The sequence below is a fragment of the Equus asinus genome, chromosome X (genome assembly GCF_041296235.1).
Source record: "Equus asinus isolate D_3611 breed Donkey chromosome X, EquAss-T2T_v2, whole genome shotgun sequence".
Taxonomy (NCBI): domain Eukaryota; kingdom Metazoa; phylum Chordata; class Mammalia; order Perissodactyla; family Equidae; genus Equus; species Equus asinus.
The window spans coordinates 96,266,180-96,293,918 of record NC_091820.1 but is presented as its reverse complement, the minus strand read 5'-3'; the positions used below and the strand labels follow the sequence as shown (position 1 = coordinate 96,293,918).

The 27,739-nt window shown below is 43.8% G+C and overlaps 1 protein-coding gene across 1 annotated transcript; it reads right to left on the bottom strand.

Annotated features, from left to right (window-relative positions):
• Positions 1-14,327: 14,327 nt before the first annotated feature.
• LOC106823105 (nuclear RNA export factor 2-like) lies at positions 14,328-25,589 on the bottom strand. Its single transcript, XM_070502612.1, has 20 exons — positions 25,540-25,589; positions 25,161-25,314; positions 24,455-24,538; positions 24,240-24,344; positions 24,043-24,123; positions 23,853-23,922; positions 23,617-23,705; positions 23,391-23,498; positions 23,106-23,215; positions 21,216-21,252; positions 20,767-20,832; positions 20,629-20,684; positions 20,381-20,488; positions 20,202-20,260; positions 19,988-20,103; positions 19,850-19,892; positions 19,196-19,268; positions 18,468-18,650; positions 14,729-14,789; positions 14,328-14,593 (listed from the first exon to the last, which is right to left on the bottom strand). Exons 1-20 carry the CDS (start codon positions 25,572-25,574, stop codon positions 14,549-14,551), a joined length of 1,683 nt encoding a protein of 560 aa, XP_070358713.1. The 5' UTR covers positions 25,575-25,589; the 3' UTR covers positions 14,328-14,548.
• Positions 25,590-27,739: the final 2,150 nt, after the last annotated feature.

The following is a 27,739-nucleotide window of genomic DNA, read 5'->3' as shown; positions in this document are numbered from 1 at the left end:
CTCCTGTCATTCTTTTGCATGTGGCTGTCCAGTTATCTCAACACCATTTATTGAAGAGACTTTCTTCTCTCCACTGTATGTTCTTGGCTCCCGTGTCAAAAATTAGCTGTCCATGGATGTGGGTTTATTTCCGGGCTCTCAATTCTGTTCCATTGATCTGTGTGTCTGTTTTTGTGCCATTGCCTTGCTGTTTTGATTGCTATGGCTTTGTAGTCTATTTTGAAATCAGGGAGTGTGATACCTCTAGCTTTGTTTGTTTGTCTCAGGATTGCTTTGGGTATTGGGGGCGTTTTGTCATTCCCTAGAAATTTTAGGATTCTTTGTTCTATTCCCATGAGAAATGTCACTGGGACTTTGATAGGGATTTCACTGAATTTGTAGGTTGCTGTAGGAAGCATGGACATTTTAACTATGTTAATTCTTCCAATCCATGAGCATGGAATATCTTTCCATTTCTTGGTGTCTTCTTTGATTTCTTTCAAGAATGTTTCATAGGTTTCAGTGTACAGGTCTTTCACCTCTTTGGCTAAATTTATTACTAGGTATTTTAGTCTTTTTGTTGCATTGTAAGTGATATTGTATTCTTAATTTCTCTTTCTGCTATTGCACTTGTTAGTGTATAGAAATGCAACTGATTTTTGTCTGTTGATTCTGTACCCTGCAATATTACTGTATTTGTTTATCATTTCTAAATAGCTTGTTGGTGGATTCTTTAGGGTTTTCTATATAGAAAATCATGTCATCTGCAAATAGTGACGGTTTTATTTCTTCCTTTCCAATTTGGATCCCTTTTCTTTCTTTTTCTTGCCTGATTGCTCTGGCTAGGACTTCCAATACTATGTTAAATAAGAGCTGCATAAGTGGGTATCCTTGCCTTGTTCCTGTTCTTGGAGGGATAGCTTCCAGTTTTTCACCATTGAGTATGATGTTAGCTGTGGGTTTGTCATATGGGCTTAATTATGTTGCAGTAGTTTCCTTCTAAACCCATTTTATTTAGAGTTTTTATCATAAATGGATACCTTATGTTGTCGAATGCTTTCTCTGCATCTATTGAAATGATCATGTGATTTTTATTCTTCATTTTGTTAATGTGGTGTATCACAGTAATGGATTTGTGGATGTTGAAACATCCTTGCGTCCCTGGAATTAAATCCCACTTGATCATGGTGTATGATCTTTTTAATGTGTTGTATGCGATTTGCTAGTATTTTGTTGAAAATTTTTGCATCTATGTTCATCAGTGATAATGGCCTGTAATTTTCTTTTTTTGTGTGTTGTCCTTGTCTGGTTTTGGTATCAGGGTAATGTTGGCCCCGTAGAATGAGACAGAAAGCTGCCCCTCCTCTTCAAATTTTTGGAAGAGTTTGAGAGGGATAAGTACTAAGTCTTCTTTGAATATTTGGTAGAATTCACCAGTGAGGCCTTCTAGTCCTGGAATTTTGTTTTCTGGGAGGTTTTTTATTACTGTTTTGATCTCCTTACTAGCGGTTGGTCTATTCAGATTCTCTATTTCTTCTTGATTCAGTTTTGGGAGGTTTCATGATTCTAAGAATTTATCCATTTCTTCTAGGTAATCCAATTTGTTGGCATATAGCTTTTCATAGTATTCTCTGATAATCCTTTGTATTTCTGTGGTGTCTGTCATAATTTCTCCTCTTTCGTTTCTGATTTTATTTATTTGATCCTTCTCCTTTTGTCTTGGTGAGTCTAGCTAAAGATTTGTCAATTTTGTTTATGTTTTCAAAGAAGCAGCTCTTAGTTTCATTGATTATTTTTCTGTTCTTTTTTTTTTCAGTTTCTATTTCATCTATTTCCACTCTGAGTTTTATTATTATTTTCCTTCCTCTGATTTTGGGCTTCATTTGTTCTTCTTTTGCTAGTTTCTTTAGATGCATTGTTAGATTGTTTATTTGTGATTTTTCTTGCTACTTGAGGTAGGCCTGTATTGGTATAAACTTTCCTCTTAGTACCACTTTTACGGTATCCCATAAATTTTGGTATGTCCTATTTTCATTTTCATTTATCTCCAGGTATTTTTTGATATCTCCTGTGATTTCTTCTCTGACCCAACGGTTGTTCAATAGCATTTTGTTTAATCTCCATGTATTTCTGGCTTTTCCAGTTTTCTTCTTATAACTGATTTTTGGTTTCATACCATTGTGGTCAGAAAAGGTGCCTGGTATTATTTCAACATTCTTAAATTTATTGAGACTTGTTTTGTGGGCTAATATGTGCTCTATGTTGGAGAGTGTTCCATGTGCATTCATAAAGAATGTGTATTCCGTAGTCTTTGGATGGAATGATCTGTATATATCTACCAAGTCCATCTGTTCCAATCTGTCACTCAAGGCCATTGTTTCCTTATTGATCTTCTGCTTTTATGATCTATCTGTTAATGTAAATGGAGTTTTAAAGTCCTCTATTATTGTGTTACTCTCAATTTCTCCTTTTATGTCTGTTAATATTTGCTTTATGGATTTAGGTGCTCCCATGTTGGGCACATACATATTCATAAGTGTTATGTCTTCTTGTTGGATTGTTTCCTTTATCATTATGTAATGCCCTTCTTTGTCTCTTGTTACACTTTTTGTTTTAAAACCTATTTTGTCTGATACAAGTACTGCTACCCAAGCCTTCTTTTCATTTCCCTTTGCATGGAATGTCTTTTTTCATCCTTTTTCTTCCAGTTTGTGAGTGCTTTTAGGTCTGAAGTGTGTCTCCTGTATGCAGCATATATATGGGTCTTGTTTTTTATATCCAGTAAGCCACCCTATGTCTTTTGATTGGAGCATTTAGTCCAGTGACATCTGAAGTAGCTATTGGTAAGTGTGTACTTATTGCCACTCTGTTACTTTTTTCTAGGTGTTTTTGTAGTTTTCTCTCTTCCTTCTTCTCTTGCTCTCTTCCCTTGTGATTTGATGACTTTCTGTAGTATTATGTTTGGGTTCCTTTCTCTTTATTCTTTTTGTGTATTTATTATAAGTTTTTGGTTGCCAGGTGATTACCATAAGGTTCATATATAATAACCTATGTAAATAGCAATGTATGTTACATTAATGGTCTCTTAAGATTGATCTCTTACTAAAAGCCCTACACTTTTATTCCCCCCACATACATTTTAGGTTTTGGATATCAAATTTTACCTCTTTTTTGGTATTCCTTCGCCTCTTCTCATGGAAATAGATAGTTTCAGTACTTTTGCCTTTTGACGTTCATACCAGCTTTATAGGTGGTTGATCCACTCACTACCTTTTCTGTAAATTTGCCATCGCCATTGATATATCTTCTTTGATAGTTTTCTTATTCCTATTTGTGGTCTTTTCCTTTCCACTTAAATAAGTCCCTTTAACATTTCTTGTGAGGCCAGTTTAGTGGTGATAAACTCCTGCAGTTTTTGTTTTTAGGAAACTCTTTATCTGTCCTTCCATTCTGAATGATAACCTTGCCGGGTAGAGTATTCTTGGGTATAGGGTAATTTTTTTTCCAGCACTTTGAGTATATTGTGCCACTCCCTTCTAGCCTGTAAGGTTCTACTGAGAAGTCAGCTGATAGCCTTGTGGAGTTTCCTTTAGATGTAACTTTTGCTGTTCTCTTGCAGATTTTAGGATTCTCTCTTTATCTTTAATTCTTGACATTTTAATTACAATGTGTTTTGGTGTGAACCTCCTTGGGTTTATTTTGTTTGGTGCTCTCTGTGCTTGCTGTACCTTGATGTCTGTTTCCTTCCTCAGGGTAGGGAATTTTTCAGCTATTATTTCTTCAAATAGTTTCTCTGTCCCTTTGTCTCTCTCTTCTCCTTCTGGGACGTCTATATACTGTTGTTAGTATGCTTGATGTTGTCCCAGATGTCCCTGAGACTGTCCTCATCCTTTTCAGTTCCTTTTTCTGCTTTCTCTTCAGCTTGGGTGATTTCCTCTACTCTTTCATCCAGATCGCTGATCCATTCTTCTGTGTCATCTACTCTGCTATTGATTCCCTCTGGTGAATTTTTTATTTCCATGATTGTATTCTTCAGTTATAATTGGTTCTTTTTTATATTTTCCAGTTTTTTGTTGAAGTTCTCACTGTGTTCATCTATTCTTCGCCAAAGATCAGTGAGCACCCTTATGACTATTAGTTTGTACTCCTTATCATGTAGATTATTTGTCTCTCTTTTGTTTAGTTCTTTTTCTGAGGATCTTGCTTTTACTTTTCTGAGGCCGATTGTGGGGCTTCTCTAGCCAGTTTTTCTAAGATATCATTTAGGGAAATATCTGTTGGACCATGGTAGCAATTTGACTGCTATTGATTCCTTTAAGAGCAGCACTCCTTGCAGCAGTGTCAGCAAGGTGATTTCTTTTAGCTTCCAGAGAGTCAGGCTTTGACTGTCCCAGGATCTTAATAATAGCTAAAGCAGCAGGTAAAAGTATAGCATCCAATAATTCTCAAACATAAGGGCTATTTTTACTTTTATTTCTGCTGGAAGTGAGGAAAGCACGATGCTTCCACAATATGCCAAAATCGTGCACTACTCTGAAAGTGTATGTACTATCACCGTAAATGTTGGCAGTTTTGCCCTTGGCTAGGGTGCAGACCCATGTAAGTATGTATAATTCAGCTTGTCGGGCCATAGTAGCCAAAGGCAAAGGTACTGCTTCAATTACATCAAAAGATGTTGACTGTGCGTACCCAGCACAATATTTGCCATCGCCACCTTTTAAATAAGAACCATCAGTGGACCATGAGAAGTCTACGTTACTCAAAGGAGTTTCCTGCAGATCATCGGGAAGGGTCAGGAGGTGATCCATTAGCGTTAAGCAGTCAAGAGGGACATCATCGGTAATGGAGGGGAGAAGAGTAGCAGGGTTAAGATGATTGCAGCAAGAAAGAGTTATATGAGGAGCAGTTAGGAAGAGGATCTTGTAAGAGATGAGACAGGTGGCTGAAAGATGTTGAGCTGTGGTGAGAATTTAGGAGGGCTTCCACTGCTTTGGGTACGAGGACGGTTAAAGGGGATTCCACAACTATTTATTCAGTGGCCTTAACCAAAAGGGCAGCAGCAAGTATGGCTCTAAGGCAAGGGGGGTACCCTCATGCCACAGGGTCCAGTTGGTGGCTATGATACCCTATGGGTCGATGGTGGTCCCCGTGTTTTTGGGTGAGCACATCAAGGGCATTGCCTTCCTCTTCATGTACAAAAAGGAAAAAGGGATGCTGATAATTGGGATGCTGAAGGGAAGAGGGGTTCATTAAACTATCCTTTAAGGCTTTAAAGACTACGTCATCCTGTTCTTCCCATAAAATTGGATAGGAGTTGTTTTTCTTTAGTAAAACATGCAGAGGTTTGGCCCGAAGGGAGAAATTTGGAATCCAATTTCCACAATAACCAACTAGTCTGAGAAAACCTCACAGTTGACAGTTTAGTTTTGGGTTTTGGGAAACTCAGGATACCATGAAGCCTGTCTGGGTCTAAGTATACCCCTGGTTTTGATATCAAATGTCCTAAATGCCAAACCTGGGTTTGGACAAACTGCAATTTTCCCTTGTTTTCCTTGTGTCCCTTTAAGGCTAAAAGCTTTAGCAAGTGGATGCTGTCTTCCTGTGAAGAGGTTTGGAGGGGAGAGCAAAGAAGCAAATTGTCCACATATTGCAAAAAAGTAGAGCCCCTGCTGGAAACTTTATAATATCCAGATCAGCCTTCAGGATTTGTGAGAAATAAGAAGGCCTTTCAGTAAAGCCCTGAGGCATTACTGTCCAGGTGAATTGTCTTCCTTCCCAAGTGAAGGCAAAAAGGTATGGGCTAGCTTCATCAGCTGGAATACTAAATAATATGCTGCATAAATCAATTACAGTAAAGAATTTGTGCTCAGTAGGGATGGATGCCAGTAGCATATTAGGGTTAGGAACAACCGGGTGCCCAGGGATGACGATGTTATTTATTGCTCGGCGGTCCTGGACAAACCTCGATCCTTGGCCACTGGGTGTTCTCACAGGCAAAATAAGAGTGTTACAGGGATTAGTGCAAGGCACAGTAAGGCCTTGGGCCTTATATCCTCTGTTTATCAGCTTAATGCCCTGGACCACCTCTATTTATGGAGGTGTATAGAGGGTATTGATTAATCCCGGGAAGAGGCTTTGAGGGATCTATGTGGATCTTAATAAAGGTGTACAGTGGATTCTGCCAATAGCGGTTGTAGATTTTGCCCATAAAGAGGCTGGTATCTGACCTAATAGGGACAAATGACTAATGTCCTCGGAATTAGCTTTAGTGTCACGAGAGATGGAGCAAGTAAAAGATATCAAAGGGCCATTTAATTCACCTCGTTGACTATTTTGGTTGCTGCTGTCAAATTCTAGAATTATTTCCCCCTCCTGGGAGAAAAAAATTCCAGCATGGTATTCTTCTAAGAAATCTCAGCTCAAGAAATGAACAGGAGCAGAGGAACAAAGGAGAAAGGGGTAGGTATCTCCCTAAACAAAAAGGAATGGGTTTATAGACAGGGGCCTGTTGGGGTTTGTTTGAGACTCCCACTATCTTAACCGTTTCACTACTCTGAGGCAGGGGCTGCTTAATAACAGTGGGGTTGAGCACCAAGAGCGTGGCTCCAGTGTCAACAAGTACAGAGAAAAATTCATTCCCAATCTGGAGAGTGGTTTCCCCGAGTTGATTAAGGGGAAGAATTTGGAAAAGCCCCTGTGGTTCCTCAGAGCATCACCGTTGGGGATTAAGAAGGCACTGGAAAGGGTGGTTAGAGCACTGGAAATCCCTGGAGGGCTTATGCTTGAGGCAATCTCTCTTCAAACGCCTTGTCTTTTTACAATAATAGAAGAGACTGGAAAATTTCTAGTTCTGTCTAGGGGTCTCTATTTGTTGAAATTGAAAATTAAGGCTTTTTGTGGTCCTCCTTTTAGATGAATCATCTAGGCTGCAAGCGAGCTGATTGGCTAGATGGACCAAATTTGGAGTGGACGTAGTCTCTCATTTCATCCTGGTCCTTTTTACTAGAAGGAAAGGTCCTGGTTCAGCCCATTAATAAACATAGAATTAAAGGCTATCAGAGTGGACTTAACATCCATGAGGAGGCCAGAATCTTTTCATAGCGATCTGAAGCCAATTATGATAGCTATGAACAGGTTCATCAGCCTTTTGTGTGCAAGCCTGCATTTCGTTTCAATCAATGGGCTTAGGAAAAGCTACTGTAATTGTTCAGTGAAGCTCTCTAGCGAGTCGTTTGGGTATTTAGCCAAAAGTTAAGGGTCTGTTTTTCTAAATCCCTTTCAGGGTTTTTCCATCGGGCAAGTTTCATCCAATGTTGCGCCTGACCTTCACCAACAAGCATGTAGACTAACTGATGTAAACCTGAAAATCTTTGTTGATAAGTTTGAATGACTATGTTAAATTCTTCAGCAAACCCAAGGGGGTCCTCAGTTACTTTGGGAAACTCTTTAACTATGGCTCACAATTGAGCTTTAGTCCAGAGAATATAAGAAATCTGGGGTTTATTCGGATCCTCAGGAGACTTAACTTTAAAGGGGCAGGTTCTGATACGTTCAGAGGAGGAGGAAGTAGGGAGAGGCTCAGAGAAGAAAGGGAGTTTGGCAAGAGAATTAAATGCGGACGCAGAGGTGAGGGCTGTGCAGAAGGGAAAGAGGAAGATGGCATCAGAGGTGGAGCCTGAGACAAAGAAGCTAGGGGAGGGGAACATGAGGCTTCAGAAGCCACTTTGTTCTCCTTTAGCTGTTTGGTTGTCTCAGTTAATTTAGGTATGGTGTTTTGCAGAGAGGCAATTTTAGAGTCCTGAATATGCTTGGAGGCCTCAAGCTACCAATTACAATAGGCATCCCGTTCGATCTGTTTAATTTTAGGGCCACAGCTTTCTGATTTAACTCTGAGAAAAGCAGGTTTGGGGAGATCCAAAATTCTCCAAAATGGCCATTGGTGTTCTAAATCAATTTTGGCTAAATTGGTCCATTCAGTTAGAAACGCTCACGAGGAGGGACCCTAGTTTTTAAAAATAAAACCTCCAGGATCCCTGATGGAGGGCTGCCCTTAGAGCACTTAGATGACTGGGATCCCATTTCTCACATTCTTCCAAGAACAAAAGAAAATTCCTAGCTAGCCTGACTCCAAAGGGAACTTTACCAAAGTTTCAGCACACTTTTGAAAGGAAAACAGCTGAGTACTCACCAAGGATGAAGTTTTGATACCAAGGACAAAGCCTTGAACCTGAAAGGACAAAGCCTTTAGTGACCCCGAATAAAGTCAGAGAGCTCAAAATGCAGGGAGAGCAGAGCTCAGAATCTGACAGGAGACTTACCAAACCAAAAGTAGGCTGTGACTCATGGAAGTGATGAGCACAAGAGGCTCAATGTGGGTACCTCACTCAATTCCGGGAGTGACCATCACTCAGGGGTCACATCCCTTGGATCCCACTTTCTGACGCCATTTAATGTCAACTTTAAAATAAAATACTTGTTCACCTTACCAGCAAAATAAGTTTACTCAGGAATAGCCAGAGGAATTGCAATTCAGGAAATGCAAGCTATAGCACACCATAGGCAAATCCAGAGAGCAAAGGAGGAGAGACTGCTCTTATAGAAAAACGGGGGCGGGGGGGGGGCGGCCCATGGCGGAGTGGTTATGTTCACGCACTCGGGTATGGAGGCCCGGGGTTCGCCGGTTTGGACCCTGGGCACAGACCTACACACCACTCATCAAGCCATGTTGTGGCAGCATCCCACATGGAAGAGCTAGAATGACTTGCAACAAGGATGCACAACTATGTGCTGTGGCTTTGGGGAGAAAAAAAAAAGAGGAAGATTGGCAACAGATGTTAGCTTAGGGCCAATCTTCCTCACCAAAACAAAAAAGAAGAAGTAGAAAGCATAAAAAAATTAAAAAGAAAAGAAAAGGAAAAAGGGGGAAGTTGGGAGGGGCTGTTCTAAATGAAAATTCATTGGAGGACAGTAAGAGTTCAGGGTGGGAATGGCTTCTCATTAACTGGGCTGTTGCTAGGCAAAGAGAAAAATCTTCCTTCCTCCTGCTGGAGTACTAAAGTAGTTGCACTTCCTGCCCAAAATTGTAAGGTAAGCTTTGATGGAAGGTATGGGTGTGAGAGCACTCCGTACAAGGCTTCCCACCTCCATTTAAATGAGGTTTCCCTTTCTTAATCTTCATACCATCCTTCAAAACTGAAGGAGAAATTAAGACATTCCCAGATCAACAAAAGCTGATGGAGTTTGTTGGTTCTATCCCAGCCCTACAAACATCACTAACGGGAGTCCTTCACACTGAAATGAAAGGACATTAGACGGTAACATGAAGCCACATGAAGAAACAAGGAACTTTAGTAAAGGTAACTACATAGGTAAACTTAAAAGCCAGTATTGTTGAATTTTGGCTTGGTAACTCCTACTTTGTCTCCTACATGATTGGAAAGGAATTTCATGAATCAATAATTATAAATCTATGTTAAGTGTCACACAAAGTGAAAAGAAGTAATCTGTGAGAATAAGAGCATAAAGGGGGGCATGTGTCTGTACAGAAACAGACTTTGGTATGCCTCTGAAGTTAAGTTGGTGTCAATTCAAAGGAGATCTTTTAAAATTTAGGAAGGTTAATTGTAATACTCATGCTAACCACTAAGTAAATTATACACACACACACACACACACACATACACAGAAGTGAATCAAAAAGATAGGCTAGAAAAGAAATCAATAAACCACAAATAATCCACTTTAGTGGGAATTGAGGGAGAAAAAAGATATAAGACATATAAAAAACGAATAACAAAAGGGCAGAACATTCCTTCATTATCAGTAATCACTTTAAATGTAGAGCAGTTAACTTACCAATTAAAAGACAGAAACTGGCAGAATGGATTTAAAAAATATATACTGCTATATGCTATCTACGAAAGACCATCTTTAGATGCAAAAAAAAGAAACAGGGTGAAATGGAAAAAAATGTAAAAAGGTATTCCATTCAAACAGTAAGAACAAGAGAGCTGAGGTGGCTGCACCAAAATCAGACAAAATAGACTCTAGGTAAAAAATTGTTACAGGAGACAGAGAAGGTTATTAGATATTGATAAAAGCATCAATTAATCAAGAAGATAAAATAATTATAAACATATGTGCATCAAACAACAGAGACCCAATATATATGGAGCAAACGTTGACAGAGTTGCAGGGACGAATAGACGTTCTACAAAATAGTTGATGAATTCAATATCCCACTTCCAATAATGGATGAAAACGTCTAGAGAGAATATCAGTAGGGAAGTAGAGGATTTCAACAACACTATAAATCTACTATAACAGACATGTATAGAACTCTTCACCCTAAAACACTGGAATACACATTCTTCTCAATGGTACCTGGAACATTCTCTAGAAAAACTGTTATGTTGGGCCACAAAAGTCACTCTCAATAAATTTCAAAAGACTGAAATCACACAAAGTATCTTCTCTGACCACCATGGAAGGAAGCTAGAAATTCATAACAAAAAGGAAAACTAGAAAATGCACCAATATGTGACAACTGAACAACACACAGTTAAACTATTGGTCACAGAATAAATCATGGGGGAGATTAAAAATACCTTTAGACACTTAAATACAGAAACACAGTATACTACAACTTGTGAGATTCAACAAAAGCAGTGCTTGGAGGAAAATTTATTAATTGTTAGGTAAATGGAAATCAAAACCACAATGAGATACCACTTCACATCCACTATGATGGCTATAACTTTTTAAAAAAGGAACATAAGGCGTGTTGGTGAGGATGTGGAGAAATTGGAACTCCTGAACATTGCTGGTGGGAATGCGAAATGGCTCCGCTGCTGTGCAGAACAGTTTGGTGGTTCCTTACAAAATGAAAGACATAAGTACCATATGACCCAGCTACTCCACGCCTAGGTCTATACTCAAAAGAATTGAAAGGAGATGCTCAAACAGATTCTTGTACACGAGTACTCACAGCAGCATTATTCACAGTATTCAAAAGGTTGAGACAATTCATAGGTCCGTGAGCTGTCATCAAGGGACGAATGGATAAAGAACTGTGGTATATACATACATTGGAATATTATTCATCCAGAAAAAAGGAATGAAGTACTGATATACGCTTCAGTGTGGATGAACTTCAAAAACATTATGCTAAGTGAAAGAAGCCAGATACAAAATCTCACATATTGTATGACTCGATTTAAGTGAAATTTCCAGAAGAGACAAATACGTAGAGACAGAAAGCAGACTGTTTGCCAGAGGCTGCAGGAGAGGGGGAAATGGGAGTAGCTGGTTAAAGTGTATGGGGTTTTATTTTGAGGTGACAACAATGTTTTGGAGCTGAATAGAGGTGGTGATTCCACAACATTTTAAATGTACTAAACACCAATGTATTGCTCACTTTGAAAAGGCTTCTAGAAGAAAATATAGGCAGTACACTCTTTGACATCAGTATTAAAAGGATCTTTTTGGACACCATGTCTTCTCAGACAAGGGAAACAACGGAAAGAATAAACAAATGGGACTTCATCAGACTAAAGAGCTTCTTCAAGGCAAGGGAAAACAGGATTGAAAAAAAAAACACAACCCACTAATTGGGAAAAAATATTTGCAAGTCATATATCCAACAAAGGGTTAATCTCCATAATATATAAAGAGCTCACACAACTCAATGACAAAAAAATCAAACCACCTCATCAAAAAATGGGCAGGAGACATGAAAAGAAATTTCTCCAAAGAAGATATACGGATGGCCAATAGGCCATGAAAAGATGTTCATCATCGCTGTGCATCAGGGAAATGCAAATCAAAACTACACTAAGATATCACCTTACACCCATTAGAATGGCAAAAATAACCAAAACAAAAAGTAACAAATCTTGGAGAGGTCGCGGAGAAAAAGGAACCTTCATACACTGCTGGTGGGAATGCAAACTCATGCAGCCACTATGGAAAACAGTATGGAGATTTCTCAAAAACGTATAAATGGAAATACCATATGACCCAGCCATCCCACTACTGGGTATCTATCCAAAGAACTTGAAGTCAGCAATTCCAAAAGTCCCATGCACCCCTATGTTCATTGCAGCATTATTTACAATAGCCAAGACGTGGAAGCAACCCAAGTGCCCATCAACTGATGATTGGATAAAGAAGATATGGTATATATATAAAATGGAATACTACTCAGCCAGAAAAAAGGATAAAATCGTCCCATTCACAACAACATGGATGGACCTTGAGGGTAATATTATGTTAAGTGAAATAAGCCAGATAGAGAAAGACAACCTCTGTATGACTCCACTCATCTGTGGAAGTTAAACATGTAGACAAAGAGAACAGATTAGTGGATACCAGGGGAAAGGAGGGGTGGGGGTGGGCACAAAGTGAGAAGTGGTGCACCTACAACATGACTGACAAACAATAATCTACAACTGAAATTTCTCAAGGTTGTTAACTATCAAACTCAATAAAATTTTTTTCTAAAAAATGGATAATTTTATGCTATGTGAATTTCACCTCAATTTAGAAAAAACACATCACTACAAATTCCAAAAAAAATCTTAAAGGATAATAAGAAGTGAGTATTATAAACAAATTTGTGTCAATAAATTTGACAACTGAAAGGAACGCACGCAATATGTATTTACGTTATGATTCTCTTTATATGAAAATGTGTGTACATGTATATGTGTTGTGTATTTATGACTAAATTGTTCCAAATTATGCTAAAGAATGGCTACGCCAATGTAGGTGCTCAGACGCAATGTATAAGAGTACCTGTTGCCCCCCAACTTCAGAAATAATCTTGCAAAGCAAGATTGCCTCAGCATTTACACTTCAAAAACCTGTCCTGCAGGACAGTTTGCACAGAGACCTCTGTATGAGGAGGAAGATAGCAGGGTCAGTATTTGCCCAGGTCATGGGCCCTAGGGAATTGAGGGAACTGGCAGGAGAATGAGTAACTGGAAGACTGTGGCATCTGAGGTGGCTAGGGAGGGAGCCCGAGGATGTGGAAGCCTGAGGATGTAAAGAGACGAAGTAGACGGGCCATGCAATGGTTTCCAATGCCCCTGCCCATGAGGGAACTCAGACAGCTCGGAGAGCCTGAGTTGAGCCAGACAGTGCGACTGTTTGCTAACGTGTGAGACTGCCTCTATTCCTCAGGGTGCGGCTGAGAAGTGTGCACTGTGGTCTCTGTACTCTAGGTGAGAAGGCCGAGACTAGACTTTGATCACTGAGGTACCACATAGAATAACATGGAATTATTCCTTATGTAATGGCAATTATCCCCTTAGTTCATATTTTTAAGACATGCACGCGCCAATGTATGGATCCTTCAAGTAAATATACGTAAAGAATGGAAAAGTGGCAAGTGGTTGGAAATACCGGTAGTATGCGAGACCCAAAATTAGAGGCATAATTTGTAAACAGGTGGTACACCTCACCTATGTCATCATTTATAAGATTCTAAGTTGAAATTTGTTATTGCTGTTATTTTCATTTCAAAAGTTATGCCTGCTTGTCGTCTAAAGTGCAAACGTCACGGAAGTGTGGAAAATGAATTGTGTAAGTGTCTCTTTCAACTCTTGCCTGCAATTCTGAACTACTAATTGCTAGTCAATGAGAATGGTCGCACAGAACTGACCAGAACGTGAGATCACGTGCTATTGTTGTTTGGAACTGAGAATGAACGACTGAACCTCCTCAAACACATGGACCTGGAGCACCTGGTGTCAGCTCCCTGAGAAAGGCACTGGGCAGACAGGCTCGTTCTCCCTCCCTCTCTCTCAGGTGCTAAAGTGAGATCCCTCCCACAGGCCACCTTGAGGAAGGGGGAGGGGGCGGTACAGTGCCTGGATGAGAAGACAAATGGAAGCATGGTGAGAGGTGTGAAAAGGCCCATTTCCCATTCCCCTGTGTGCAAACCATAAAATTGTTCGTGGTGTGGTCTTCGAATACATTCAAATGATGGGGAATAAGAAGTCAAATATGTGAGTCCTCAGCTTCCTTCCTTCCACAGCCCTCACCAGGCAGAAGGCATCCTCTGTGAAGCCCCTTTGTGCCAGGTCACATGCTTGTTTCTGCGGGCCTTCAGGCAGAGCAACTGACTGATTCACACTGCCTGCAAAGGCCAATCTCTGGAAGCAGCATGTGTCCCTTCTCACAGGATTTACTGACAAACTACCTATGGACTCAAGCCTGATGTGTCTGCTAGGGACTGCCAGGGTGAATGGGGGGCAGGAGGAGAGGGCAGGGCCTTTCAGTCCTGGACCCATTGGCTCACGGTTGGGGCAGGGCAAGAGCGATCCAGGACACACAGCATACAACGTGCAACGTCGCTCTTTATTATGAAAATAAACAGCAATCGTGAGTGGGGAAAATACAGAGAACAACTGATCCTTCGGGTCATTATGTTACCTGGCCTACAAGTTAACTTTGGCCTGTCGGTCAGCCAGGCCTCCCACCCCAGGCATGGGCATGGCCGTAGGCTGCAGAAAAGAGAAACAAAGATGACGTGGATGAAGGCAAAGACGAGATCCAAGGGCTCCTTTCAGGGGATTTGTTTGAAGGCCTCCTCTGGGATCTTGCCCCCTGTCTGGAGGGAAGGAGTCAGGATGTCAGAAGGGCCAGCTCCCTGAGTTTCATTCCCAGGCCACTGGGCTCCACCATCCTGGCCTTCCTGAAGGCCCAGAAACATCCAGCTTTAACCCACTTGATTCCCAGACCTCACCTTGAGCGTAGTGAAGGCCTGACCAGCTCTGGTGTAGTTCCACTCATTGTCCTGAAGGCACCTGGAATGGGAGAAGAACAGGTGATCTCCATTAGTATCGCAGTACAGACACGCTGACCACGCAGTGCCACCGCTAAATCTATGCCACGTTTTTGCTGGGACGCATGTACCAGAACGAGCACTATGAGTAATGATGAAGAAAGACCCAGGGAAAACCCAAATGTCTATCACTAGCATTCAAAACTGAAAAACAGAGCTGTGCAAAAGAACAAGGGAGCTTAATATATATTGATAAAGATGTTCAAGAAAATAACAAATGAAAATTTTAGAAATACAAGTTTCCAATCATTTTTTATTGAGATATAATGCACATACCATTTTAAAGTGTACAATTCCGTGCCTTTTAGTATATTCACAAGATTGTGCAACCATCACTACTATCTAGTTCCAAAATAATCTTATCATCTCAAAAAGAAACTCCTTAACCATTAGAGATCACTCACTATTCCTCCCCTTACCACAGACCCCGGTAACCCCTCGTCTGCTTTTGGGCTCTGTGGATTTGCCTGTCTTGGACATTTCATATAAATGGAATCGTACAATACGCAACGTTTTGTGACTGGCTCCTTTCACTTAGCATGGTTTCAAGGCTCATCGATGTCATGGCATATATCAGAACTGTGTTCTTTTTTATGACTGAATAATACTCTACTATATGGATGTACCAGATTTATTTATCCATTCACCAGCTGAAGGACTTTCGGGCTGTTTCCACTTTGTGGCTGTTATGAATAATGCTACTGTGAACATTCCTGTACAAGTTTTAGAGTGAACGTGTGAACTCATTTCTCCTGGTAGATACTTAGGAGTGGGACTACTGGGTCACATGGGAACTCCATGTTTAACCTTTTGAGGAACTGCCAAAATGTTTTCCCCAACTACTGCACCATTTTACATTCCCACCAGTAATACACGAGAATTCCAATTTCTCCACATCCTCACCAACACTTGTTATCATTCGTTTTATTGATGAAAGCCATCCTAGTGAGTGTGAAGTGGTAATTCATTCTGGTTTGGGTTTTTTTTCGAATTTATTTTATTTATTTACTTTTTTAATTGCGGTAACACTGGTTTATAGCACCATATATGTTTCAGGTGTACATTGTTATGTATTTTGACTTCTGTGTAGGTTCCATCATGTTCACCACCCAAAGACTACGATTCACCACCACACACATGTGCCTAGTCACCCTTTCGCCCTCCCTCCCCCACCCCAGGTAACCACCAATCCAATCTCTGTTTCTATGTGTGTGTTTGTCGTTTTTATCTTCTACTTATGAGTGAGATCATAAGGTATTTGCCTTTGTCCCTCTGATTTATTTCACTTAGCATAATACCCTCAAGGTCCATCCATGTTGTCGCAAATGGCCGGATTTCATCATTTCTTATAGCTGAGTAGTACTCCATTGCCTATCTAGACCACACCTTCTTTATCCATTCATCCCTTGATGGGCACCTAGGTTGCTTGCAAGTCTTGGCTATTGTGAATAATGCTGCGAAGAACACAGGGTGCACGTGTCTTTACGCATTCATGTTTTCATGTTCTTTGGGTAAATACCCAGCAGTGGAATAGCTGGATCTTATGGTAGATCTATTCTTAAGTTTTTGAGGATACTCCATAGTGTTTTCCATAGTGGCTGCACCAGTTTGCACTCCACCGGCAGTGTATGAGAGTTCCCTTCTCTCCACATCCTCCCCAACACTTATTGTTTCCTATCTTATTAATTATAGCCATTCTGACGGGAGTGAGGTGGTATCTCATTGTAGTTTTGATTTGCATTTCCCTGATAGTTAGTGATGTTGAACATCTTTTCATGTTCCTGTTGGCCATCTTTATATCTTGTTTGGAGAAATGTCTGTTCAGATCTTTTGCTCACCATTTAATTGAGTTGTTGGATCTTCTCGTGTTGAGAAGTATGAGTTCTCTGTATATTCTGGATATTAACCCCTTATCAGGTATATGGTTGCCAATGTCTTCTCCCAATTGTTACGGTGTGTTTTCATCTTGTTGATGGTTTCCTTTGCTGTGTAGAAGCTCCTTAGTTTGATGTAGTCCCATTTGTTTATTTTTTCTTTTGTTTCCCTTGCCCAGTCAGACACGGTACTTGAAAATGTGCTGCTAACACTGATGTCAAAGAGCGTACCGCCTATGTTCTCTTGTAGAATTTTCATGGTTTCAGGTCTTACCATACTGTTTTAGTTACCATGGCTGTGTAGTATATTTTGAAATCAGGGAGTGTGATACTTCCACCTTTGTTCTTTTTTTCTCAGGATTGCTTTGGCTCTTCGGGGTCTTTGCTGTTTCATATAAATTTTAGGATTCTTCATTGTGGTATTAATTTGCATTTCCTTAATGACTAATGACGTTAAGAAGCTTTTCATGCGCTCACTGACCATTCATATATCTTTTTGGAGAAATGTCTATCCAGATATTCTCCATTTTTAAAATTTGGTGGTTTGTCTTTTTATTGTTGAGCTGTAAGGGTTCTTCATATATTCTTGTCAGATACGTGATTTGCAAATATTTCCTCCCATTCTGTTGGTGGGATTTTCTTTTTTGATAGTGTCCATTGATGCGCAAAGGCTTTTAATTTTGATGAAGTCCAATTTATCTATTTTTTCTTTGGTTGCTTGTACTTTTGGTGTCATATATAAGAAATCGTTGCCTAACTCATGAAGACTTACACCTATGTTTTCTTCCAAGTTTTTACAGTTTTAGTTCTTACTTTTAGACCTTTGATCCATTTTCTGTATGTGTTTGCATAGGGTGTGAGTCAAGGGTCAAAATTTGTTGTTTTGCGTGCGGATTTCCAGTTGTCCCACCACCATTTGTGGAAGAGGCTACTTTTTCTCCATCGGAAGTTTTCGGCACTCTGGTTGATAATCAATTGACCATAAACGTGAGGGTTTATTTGTAGACTCTCAATTCCATTCCACTGATTCATGTGCTGTCCACATGCCAGTACCACTCAGTCTTGACTACTGTATCTTTGTAGCAAGTTTTGAAATCAGGAAGTGTGAGTCCCCTAACTTTGTGCTTCTCTCTCAAGACTGTTCTGGTGCACTTTCATGTGACATTTAGGATAGGCTTGTCGATTTTTGCATGGAAGGATTTTGATAGGTATTGCATTGAATCTGTAGATTGCTCTGGGTATTACTGCCGTCTTAACAATATCAAGTCTTCCAACCCATGAAAACGGGGTGTCTTTCTGTGTATTTATGGCTTATTTAATATATTCCAACAATGTTTTACAGATTTCAGAGTATAAGATATGTGCTTCTTTTGCTACATTTGTTTCTAAGTATTTTACTATTTTGATGCTACTGTACATGGGCTTCTTTTTTAATTTCATTTTTGCATTGTTCTTTGCAAGTACATAGAAATACAAATGAGTTCTGTATATTGCTCTTGTATCCTGCAACCTTGCTGAACTTGTTTATCAGTAGTCTTTTGGTGGATTCTTTCAGATTTTCTATGTACAATATAATGTCATTAAGCATTACACTAATTTTAAAATCCTTTACATATATAGTGGGATTATACCATTTTCATGGACCCAATTTGTTTTGGGAAGGAAAATATCCAAAAAGTTATTTTTCCAAATTGCCGGCAAGTTTTCCTGATTCACCCCCCGGCTGTCCCAACTCGCCCCTATTCCCATGCACACCCAGCACTCACTTCTGAGACCACTCGAGGTTCATCCCAGACTGGGTGGAGAAAGCCTGCACCATTTCCTGCTGCTCCTGGGAGACGGTGGGCACGGAGCTGGAGGTGGGTGTGGGAACTGGCATGAAGAACGCTCTCTGAGTCTCGTCGGGGGTGGCGTCCCTCACAAACAGCTGGTCATTCACGATGCACAGACTGGAGGAAAAATGGGCCCCCGGACAACTGATGAATGGACAACCCCACAACCCCGGAAATGAGCCTGCTCCCACGGCCACTCAGCAACCAGATTCCTTCCAGAGCCCTATACTGTGCCTGCCCTCTAGATTCCTTGGCTCGTACCTCCACCCTTCTCACAGAGCTCACCTTTGGAGAGACTGTCTACCAGCTTCACTACATTTGTACTTTACCTGCAACCCAGGGACAATTTTGCACTTGCATTTACCCTGTACAACAGCCCAAGGGGCGGACAGTCTAATCTCCATGTTCAGAGGGAGACACTGAGTCACAAGGAAGTCATGTGACTTAACCAAGGTCACACAGCTAGTGAGTGTTGGGGCCAGGAAGAGAACCCAGTGTTCCGACTCCAGACCCCATGCTCTTACCCACTAGGCTAGGCTGCTCCTCGGATCTAACTGGTGGCTTTCCACAATACTGAGAAAACCCCGAGGTCAACACCACCACATTCCCACCCACTGAGCCCAGGCTGGGCTGGGTGTTCCCACTCACAACACAATACTCACCTGGAATTGCTGGCAGGGATAGCAATGAAGGTCCGTGTGAAGGCACGAACAGAACTCTGAGACTTTCCTACCACTTTAAAGACAAATAACAAACAAAAATACCCCCGAAGAGTCACACATGCTTTACATGCTCACACGGCATTACCTAGTCAGGATCTGACTTGATAGTCATGCTGAAGGGGACAGTTGTTCACTGGGAGTCAGGGTGTTGGGAATGGAGCGGGCAACAATAGGAGCAATCTGCTCCCAGTCCAGGGACCCTACTATGTGTCGGGCTCTGTGACAACCACTTTACAGGCTCAGTTGATTCATTTTTCACAGCGACCCAAGAGGTGGGTATTATTAGCCCCATTTTCCAAATGAGGAAACCCGGAGGTTAAGGAACCGGCCAAAGTTCACAGAGCCAGGATCTGGGATGAGAGACATCAAAACTCCACAGCCTGTGTCCCTGTACCTGAGCTGTGCGGGGCAGACAGGCATGGACACAGGTCAGACCAGGACGGTTTGGAGGCAGAGTGGGGACTGAAGAACACAGATTACTGGAGTAGGAAGACAGGGGAAGGGACCAGGGAAGCTGGGAGAGTTCTGAGAGGGAGCCCAGCCGGGGGGAAGGAGCAGTGGGGCATCTGGGGTGGGGACTCCACATACACTCACCTTCACTGAACACCCCGTTGAGAGAGATGCACAGCACCCTTTCCTGAAAGGGAAGAGCCCAGGGGCTCAGTCACCACCTAAACCTCCTACCCACCTGCGGCTTTCTGGGCACGCCTGAGGGAGGAAGCAGGTGCTCACCGTTTGGAGCCAGGTTTCTACCAAGAAGGAGCTGAATTCATGCTGAGTTCTGGGCAACACACAGAGGGAGCGCACGATGTCATGTTTTGTATGTTTCAGCAGCTGAACCCGCAAGTCTGTGGGGGGATGAGAGTGAAGGTCAGGGACTGCCACACTCTGGGCCTTGACTGACCCCTCCACGACCCCTTTCCCTGCCCAATCTTCCCACACGCACAGGGGTCCTTGAGCTTCTTTATGTTCCTGTTATACTTGATGTACTCGCACAAGCTGCTTCTAGGAGAGAAGGAGGAGCAGGAGGTGGTGATCTGTCCAGTGTGGGTGTTTCCAGGAGCTGGCCTGTGTCTGCTGGGGAGCCACAGGGCCCAGGAACAGAGTCTGAGCTGTGATACTCACGGAGCTGGGTCCTCGGGGTTGAAGGGAATGCTCAGAGAGAAGTAGGCCTCGTCGTGGTAAGCACCAAGAAGACCCTGTCGGTCTCCATAGTCATAGATGAAGTAATACCTGTGGGGGAGCAATGAAGACAATCTGTCCCCGTGGTGTAGACGTCAAATAAGACTCAAAAACTCCCACAAGCAGATCTGTGCTTGGGTGGCCTGGCCTGTCCCAGCCTTCCCCATTCCTGTGCTCCCGGGAGTACTTACTGCTGCAAGAATTGCATGACTAGATTTTTCAGTGTCTCAGATCCTTTAGAGCTTTCCTGGAATCAAAAGACATTGAGATCATGTGGCTGATAAAGCCTCCCTTGTGATACCACAATGTTGTTGATCCTTCTTGCTCACCTTGCCAGGCTTTAAGTAGCAGGTGTCAACGTCAACGACAATCGGCGTGGGTAACTCCCGGCCATCCTGGAGAAGGGAAGAGGAAGTCAGCAGTGCAGACCAGGGAGGTGGCCCTAGATGATCAGGGAAAAGGATGGGCCCAGGAGAGGGTGAGGGTCAGAGGTCAGGTGTGAAAGGGCCCTGGAAAATCCATGGGCAAGACTACAGTGGGCGTCTTCATCATGAGGTCTTGGAAGTCTCTACTATTAAATGCAACTTTTTGTGTGTGTGGGCGTTAGCATGGGCATTTTCCCACCAAATATATTCATGTCTTTCTCAGGAGTCCCTGTCCCTTAAAATGGATAAAGGTCTCATGCAAACATATAACCTAGGCGAGCCCCAAAGGGCTTGGGGGCAGATGTGGAGGCCATCAATGTGAGTGAGAGACAATCACAAACGTAGGCACTTACCAGGCGTAACAGCTTGGGGAAATATTCCTTGATGGCACTGTCCAAAACCGAAAATAGAAAGAAGTGGTTGATAGTTCGGGGCTGCAGCACTTCTTTTGATTTAAAATACTGATACCATAAACACAGCCCAGTGTCTTCTGCCCATCCAGAAGGCCCCTTTGCCCAACTCAGCCTCTGATTTCATGGCTATTGGGGCCACTTCCCCGCTGAGCACTGAGCATCTGTCATATGGACTGTCTGAAAGGCGCAGTCTCTAGATCTCACTCCACACCTTCACATTCGTATTCCCTCCCTCCTGCCTTCCCTTCCTCCTGGCTTCCCTCCCTCCTTCTCCTTCCCCCTGGGTGGCTCTCACCTACACTGCTCTCACTCCTCCCCATGCACAATATAGCATTTGGAGCCCAGGTCCAGGGCTTCCTTCCCCTCCCTGCCCCCCTTCCTTCCTCCAAGACCCCACCAAAGGCTGCAGAGAGGAGAGGGAATGGGGTGGGAGCCCAGGGCTCTGCTACCTCACTGGGGGTCCAGCATTCTGCCGGGACCAGGACACCTCCAGGGATGGCCCATGATGCTGAGGCAAGGAAGTGAGTGAGGCCAGGCTCAGGAGGCAGGGAGGGAAGGGGAGGGGATGAGAACAGAGAGGGAGTGAAGGTAGGACAGAGAGATGAGAGAGACACAGGGGAGTAGAGACAAAGGAGAGAGAGAAAGCAAAGCAAAGGGAAGAGAAAGAAGCTCTGCCCTGGTGGTGGGGATCAGGGAAGAAGAGAGGAGAAAGGGGTGATGGCTCCCCTGCTGCAGCCCTTTCCTTCATATGCCCTGGCTGGCCCTGGACCCGAGGTAGGAGTGGAAAACATGCACTTGTTTGGGCTGGGGGCCCACTGGATGCTGGTTGACACTTTGCCACTTGTGTGAGCTCAGTCTGAGCTGGGAATGGGAAATGGAGGAGCCACGGGGGCAGGAGACCTTCCCCAGAAGGAGTAAAGCGTCAGGTCCCAGCTCACCATGGGGTGCAGGCCTATGGCCCCCTCTTATGATCACCACCTTCTCTCCTGATGGCCCCTGTGCACCTGTGCCTGTCTTAGTCGATTCCTTGTCTGAGGAATCACAGCCTTCTTGGGTGACCCCCAGTTCTTCAAGGAAGGACCAGGCAGGATGATGTGACATGTGGATGGAGGGAGGGGCAGTGCCCCCGAGAGGCCTTTCCTTCTGTCTCCTCAGCCACCTCTGCCCTCTGCCTTTCACTCGTGCCTCAGGAAGCCCTCTCAGTGGCGGTGACCCACTTCTGGCCACTTGACTCAGGGAACCCAGCTTTCTCCCAAGGAGTGCCCAGCTCTTGGCATTGTGCCAGAAGAACAGATGTCATGAAGACAGCAACCCGGGGCCTTGGACCTCAGCATGGGGTAGGAAAGATCCTATGGCAACCTGGGATCGGAGGGGAGACCCATTTGAACTAAGGGAAAAAGGATCCTTCTCAGGGCAGGAGAGGGAATCTCCCTATTGGCTCATAAGCAAGAAGCCCTGTCTCAGCATGAGACCTTGGTCCAGAGGGCCCTTCTCAGTCCAGGGCACCAGCATCTGGCTCAAGGCTGGTGAGTCCTGGTCCTGGCAAGTAGGAGGAGCCCTGCCGCCTGGAACACACTCTTGGGAGAGCATGCTAGAGCAAGCCAGGTGCAGACTCCGGAAACAGACCCCAGAGCACGTGAAGAGGTGAGCTGGTCAGAGGAAGGAAAGGAGCCCTCTAAGCACAGATGAGGGACACAGAAAAGAGATGGCAGGGCCTGTGGTCCTCCCAGAAGACCAGGCCCACCACCTCTGCAGAGGGGCATTGTCAGGGGTCGTTCAGGCTCCCGTGCGTGAAAGTCCCCAAGAAGGGTGACAGGGGTTCACACCGACCTTATGTAGGTGGACTGGTCTCGAAAGGTGTCACACAAGGGGTTGCCTTCCAGCCACAGCTCTTCAAGTTTCAGCCCTTTCATCTTGCCCACCTCCCACGCGGAATTCAGCTGAGGAACATGGGGAGGAAACTGGAAAAGGAGTCCCAAGGAAAGACAGACATCTGGGCCCCTGCACACCCAGCCCCCACCCTCTCCCACAGGCACCTTCACCTGCCTCCTGTCATCACTCTGATGAGCACCACCACCTACTCTCAACCAACTTTGGTTGGCTCCCTCTTCCCACCTCATTTTTGGAGAGGTTCAGGATCTTGACTGTGGGGGCCTTCTGTATAATGTCAGACAGGCCATCCAGCTGGTACAGTTTGTTGTTGCACAAGTTCAAGGACAACAGCTTTTGAGGAAGAAGAGTTAGAGTGATGGTGACATCTGGGGCCTGGGAGACAAGTCTGTCCTCCATCCCATCTGTTCCACCCCCTATCATAATATCAGCGCTAGGCCTAAGGCCTCACCTTGGGGAAATTCGTTTCGATGATCTGCAGGGTGGCAGCCATGCAGCTTCTTCGATTCAGGATTATATCAATATCATGGTCCACCAAGTCTTCAGAAAGCCAAGAAGAGAGAATGAGAAGGTTGAGATGGGTCCAGGGCCAGCACCAACCCCTCTCCACGTCACCATCCCTAAGTCTCCCTCCCAGGCAGATCTTTCTGTCCTCACCTGCCTCAGAATTACTGCTGTCAGGCATACCTGGGTCAAAGCGGAGCGTTTGGAGGTCAAGAGCTTGCTGGGAGACATCATATCGTTTGCTCATGGCCAGCTGCAGGGAGAGATGGAGAGAGAGGCTCTGAGGCTGTGGTGGTGATAGGGAAATCAGGGGCTGGGGGAAGAAAAGGTGGGTCTGGGTGTGGGCATACAATGTACCTTGAATCTGCATTACCTTTAGCTGCTCCATTTCTTCTGGTTCCAACTTATTCTGCACAGAGTAGGGTTCAGCAGAAGGATCAACAATGATAGATATCTGCAGGAAGGTGAGGTGGAGTAAGCACCATGAACTTTAATTCCAAAGACGACCACCGGCCCCTGGCCTGTCCTCCTCCCCCGGGACTGGGTACAGGTACGGCCCTCAACAGACACCTTTTGGTTATCCTTGCCACAAATCTTGTAGCTCACATCCCTCAAGGCAGAGGCAGGGCCAGCATCCTGCACAAAGAACCGAGCCCAGTCTTTCACGTAGTGGAACTACAGGGATTGAAGGCAACAGCAACAGCGTCAGAGGCCATGGCCCCTGCCGAGCCAGGGCTCTCCCCCTTTCCAGTGCCCACTCATCTGACTTCGCCATCGTCTCTTACATCCACTGGAGTGAAGGGGACACTGCAATGGCTCTGGATTGAATTCATTAGCCATGTCTTGTCATACTTTCTCCCATATGGAATCTTGGGGTGAAAAGGGTTGGAGAGAAGAGAGACAACATGGAATCAAGCCTGGAGAACAGACCCAGCAGTGTTCTTTTCCAACCTTCTATTGCGCTTCAAAGGATTTCAAAAGAAGGGACGATTGGCATGATTTCTTATGTTTGTGCCAAATATAGATTTCCTACATTCCTTTTCTCTCTATCCAAAGCTCTCCTCCAAACAATCAACTTAAAGTGGTAGGCATGATCTTCTTTTTGTAAAGTTCCAGGAGATCCTCCCTAGGGCAGACCCTGCTCGCACCTCAGACAATGTCTCCAGAGACTCGACCCCCATCCTCCACACTCAGCTTCAGCCAAACTGAGACATCCAGTGTGGAGCTGCTCCACCTTTGTGACAGTAGTTTCCATCTTTGCCTTTAGACAGGCTCCTCTGTTCTCCCTACAGTCAGCCTGTTCCTTTTATATGGCTTCTTTGAATTTTCCCTTAGATGAACAAGGTTAACTCCTTGTAATAAAAAGGACAGGTTACAAACTGTCCCCAGCAAAGTACTTAGTGTCTCTACATGAGCCCAACACAACCCCCGAAACCCCGACCTTTCTCCTTTCTCTCCTGTGCATTGCCTACAGTTTTGTAGGACACTCACTGTGATCTTGAACCAGCTCCCTGGGGTTCCATCTTTTGTGTTATCCCCCACTTCTCTCTCCAAAGGTTTTCTCTTTCTCCACGCAGCCCTCTGGATATGGTCTTCATTATGCCATTTCACTCTTCTGTTTTTGTGTCGAATAGTGTAGGGTGTGCTGCGGGGGGAAGTGCAGAGAAGGGGAGTGGCCATCAATGCTAAGAAAGTCTTCTATACACCTTTGCCTCTCTGACAGCAGGACTACAATTAGGATTGCTCAACCATTATTCCACTCCCAGTATTCTCCAGTTTTCCAGTAAGCGAAGGAAATCACCATGGAGAGTGAAACAGCTGCATAGTCCCCGGAGCTGCTACATGCAAACCAGGCTGCCTGGTCACTTACTGTCTTACTTGGGGGTCCTCCTGGACATCCCTCATCACCGTGTTTCCATCACGCTCCTGGTGGTGTGAAGGCCAAGGTTCATATCCACCGTGATCACGAGGGTTCCTTTTGCCAAAATTACCTCGGAAAGACCTCCAATTTCTATTTCTTCCTCGAGGTGAGCTGCCACTATCATTGTATTCTGGAAAGGGGAACAACAATACAAGTTTGAAGACACATCAGTGGTCCATTTACCATCTACTACGTCTTGAGCTAACACCATGGTAGGGCAAGCAAGGTGCCAACCTGCCCTAAGGGACCAATCCCACAAACTCCAGAAAGGAAACTCCTCTGCCTGTGCAGACAGGAGAGCCTTATCTGACAAAGGGCACTATCAGGGAAGATATGTTAGAGAAGGAGGAGCAGGAGGAGCGGGAGGGGGAAACTGTGTTGAATCTCTTAAAAAATGCAGCAGGGTTTATAAAGAACAGAGGCGTGTGCGTCCATGGGTTAGATGGGACACCAGCCATACACTAGAAAGGTATCTGAATCTTGCCTTCTCTCAGGCCTCTCTAGCGACCACACCAGTACCTGGGAGGGAACCTCTCTCACTTCCCAAAGCCAATCAGCCACCAACCTGATTCCACTAACAATCAGCAAGCTGTACTTCCTCTGCTGGTGTAGTGCAAGCTTTAATGTCAGGTGGGACTGACGTAACAGCCTCCAGCCTAGCTCTCAACAACACCCTGTTTGAAATATCCAGAGTGAGCTTTCTCTTTGCCTAGCCTGACGTGCCTTTCTGCTCAGGAGACAGCTCTTTCTAACTTCAGCTCTTCTGCAACAGGCATCTGAATGACCAACTGGAATGATGTATCAAGTACCATATCCGAGGGTTCAGGCATTCTCCCTTTCTCTTTCTACTCTTGGTTTCTAATTTGATTCCATTACGGTCAGAGAACATACTCTGTATGGTTTCAATGCTTTTTAAGTTTGCTGAGATTTGTTTGATGGTCCAGGAGATGGTCCATCTTGGTAAATGTTACATAGACACTTGGAAAAACATTGTACTCTGCTGTTGTTGGGTGCCCTATTTACACGATGTAGATCCTGTTAGTTCATGGTATTATTCAGATCTCCTATATCCTTGCTGGTTTGCTCTCTAGTAATTCTATCACCTGCTCATAAGGGGGGGTGTTGAAGGCCCCAATTATAATTATGGACATGGCTGTTTCTCCTTTTGGCTCCATCAGAGTTTGCTTCGTGTACTTTGAGGCTCTGTTGTTTGGTACATACACTTTTAGGGTTGTTATGTCTCCCTGGTGGATTGATCCTTTTATCATTATGTAGTGCCTCTGTTTGTCTCTTATTAATTTCTTTGCTCTGATGTCTACTTTAGTGGGTATTGTAGCCACAGGTATGCTTGTAAAGTGTCTTGGTTATATTTCAGCCTGTATTCACTCCTAGGATTTGTGTTGCTGTTCACCCCTCCCACCCAAACACTCCCCACCAACATTTTTAATTCACCATATGGAGAGATTTGGAAGTTTTTCTGGGCATCTACAGAAATAAGATAGTCTCAGTTCTATCTCCTGTAGGTAGATTAACTAAAGGTATTTTATTTTTATCACATTCAAGTCAAACAGTGTACCAGCAGATAATAATCCTAGTGGTTTGAGGGGAGGGAGGATTACTCAGGTAATTAGGCTGTTAGAAACCAGCTTCCTTTTGGGTTCTAATACTTAAGGTTTTCTAGGTTTGTGTGCTGTACATTTTGTACATTAATTACTCCCCATGTTGGCTGAGGGCACACTTATGAGTAAAAGTTCGTTCACTGCTGATCACTCCACGATGTAGTGATTAGGACCAGCCTCAGATGAACTCCTCTGAGAAGTCATTGCTTTCAATGTGCGGCCCGCTGTCAGGACCCTCCTGCTGCTCACAACCTTTGGGACATTGCCTGTGTGGCACTGGAAGTGAAATTAGACATGAATCGAGCATTTGAGCCAGAAATGCCACTTGCTCAGTCCCCAAAACTTGGAGGCAACCTGGAGTGTTCTCTTTCTCTCATACTCCACATCCAACTGATCATGAAATTCTCTTGGCCCCCCACTCAAAGTATATCCCGAACCTAGCTGCTTCTCCCCACCTCCATTACTCCCACCCTAGCCAAGACACCAACACCCATCTCCTGGATTATAGCAGCTACCAACTGGTCCCTCTG

Coding starts and splice junctions, on each gene's coding strand:
- LOC106823105 (XM_070502612.1), bottom strand. CDS start 25,574: ATGAGGGATGTCCAGGAGGACCCCCAAGTAAGACA. Junction 20,685..20,766: donor GCTACTTAAAGCCTGGCAAG/GTGAGCAAGAAG, acceptor TTTTGATTCCAG/GAAAGCTCTAAAGGATCTGA. Junction 18,651..19,195: donor ATCCCTGCCAGCAATTCCAG/GTGAGTATTGTG, acceptor TTTTTCCTCCAG/TCTGTGCATCGTGAATGACC.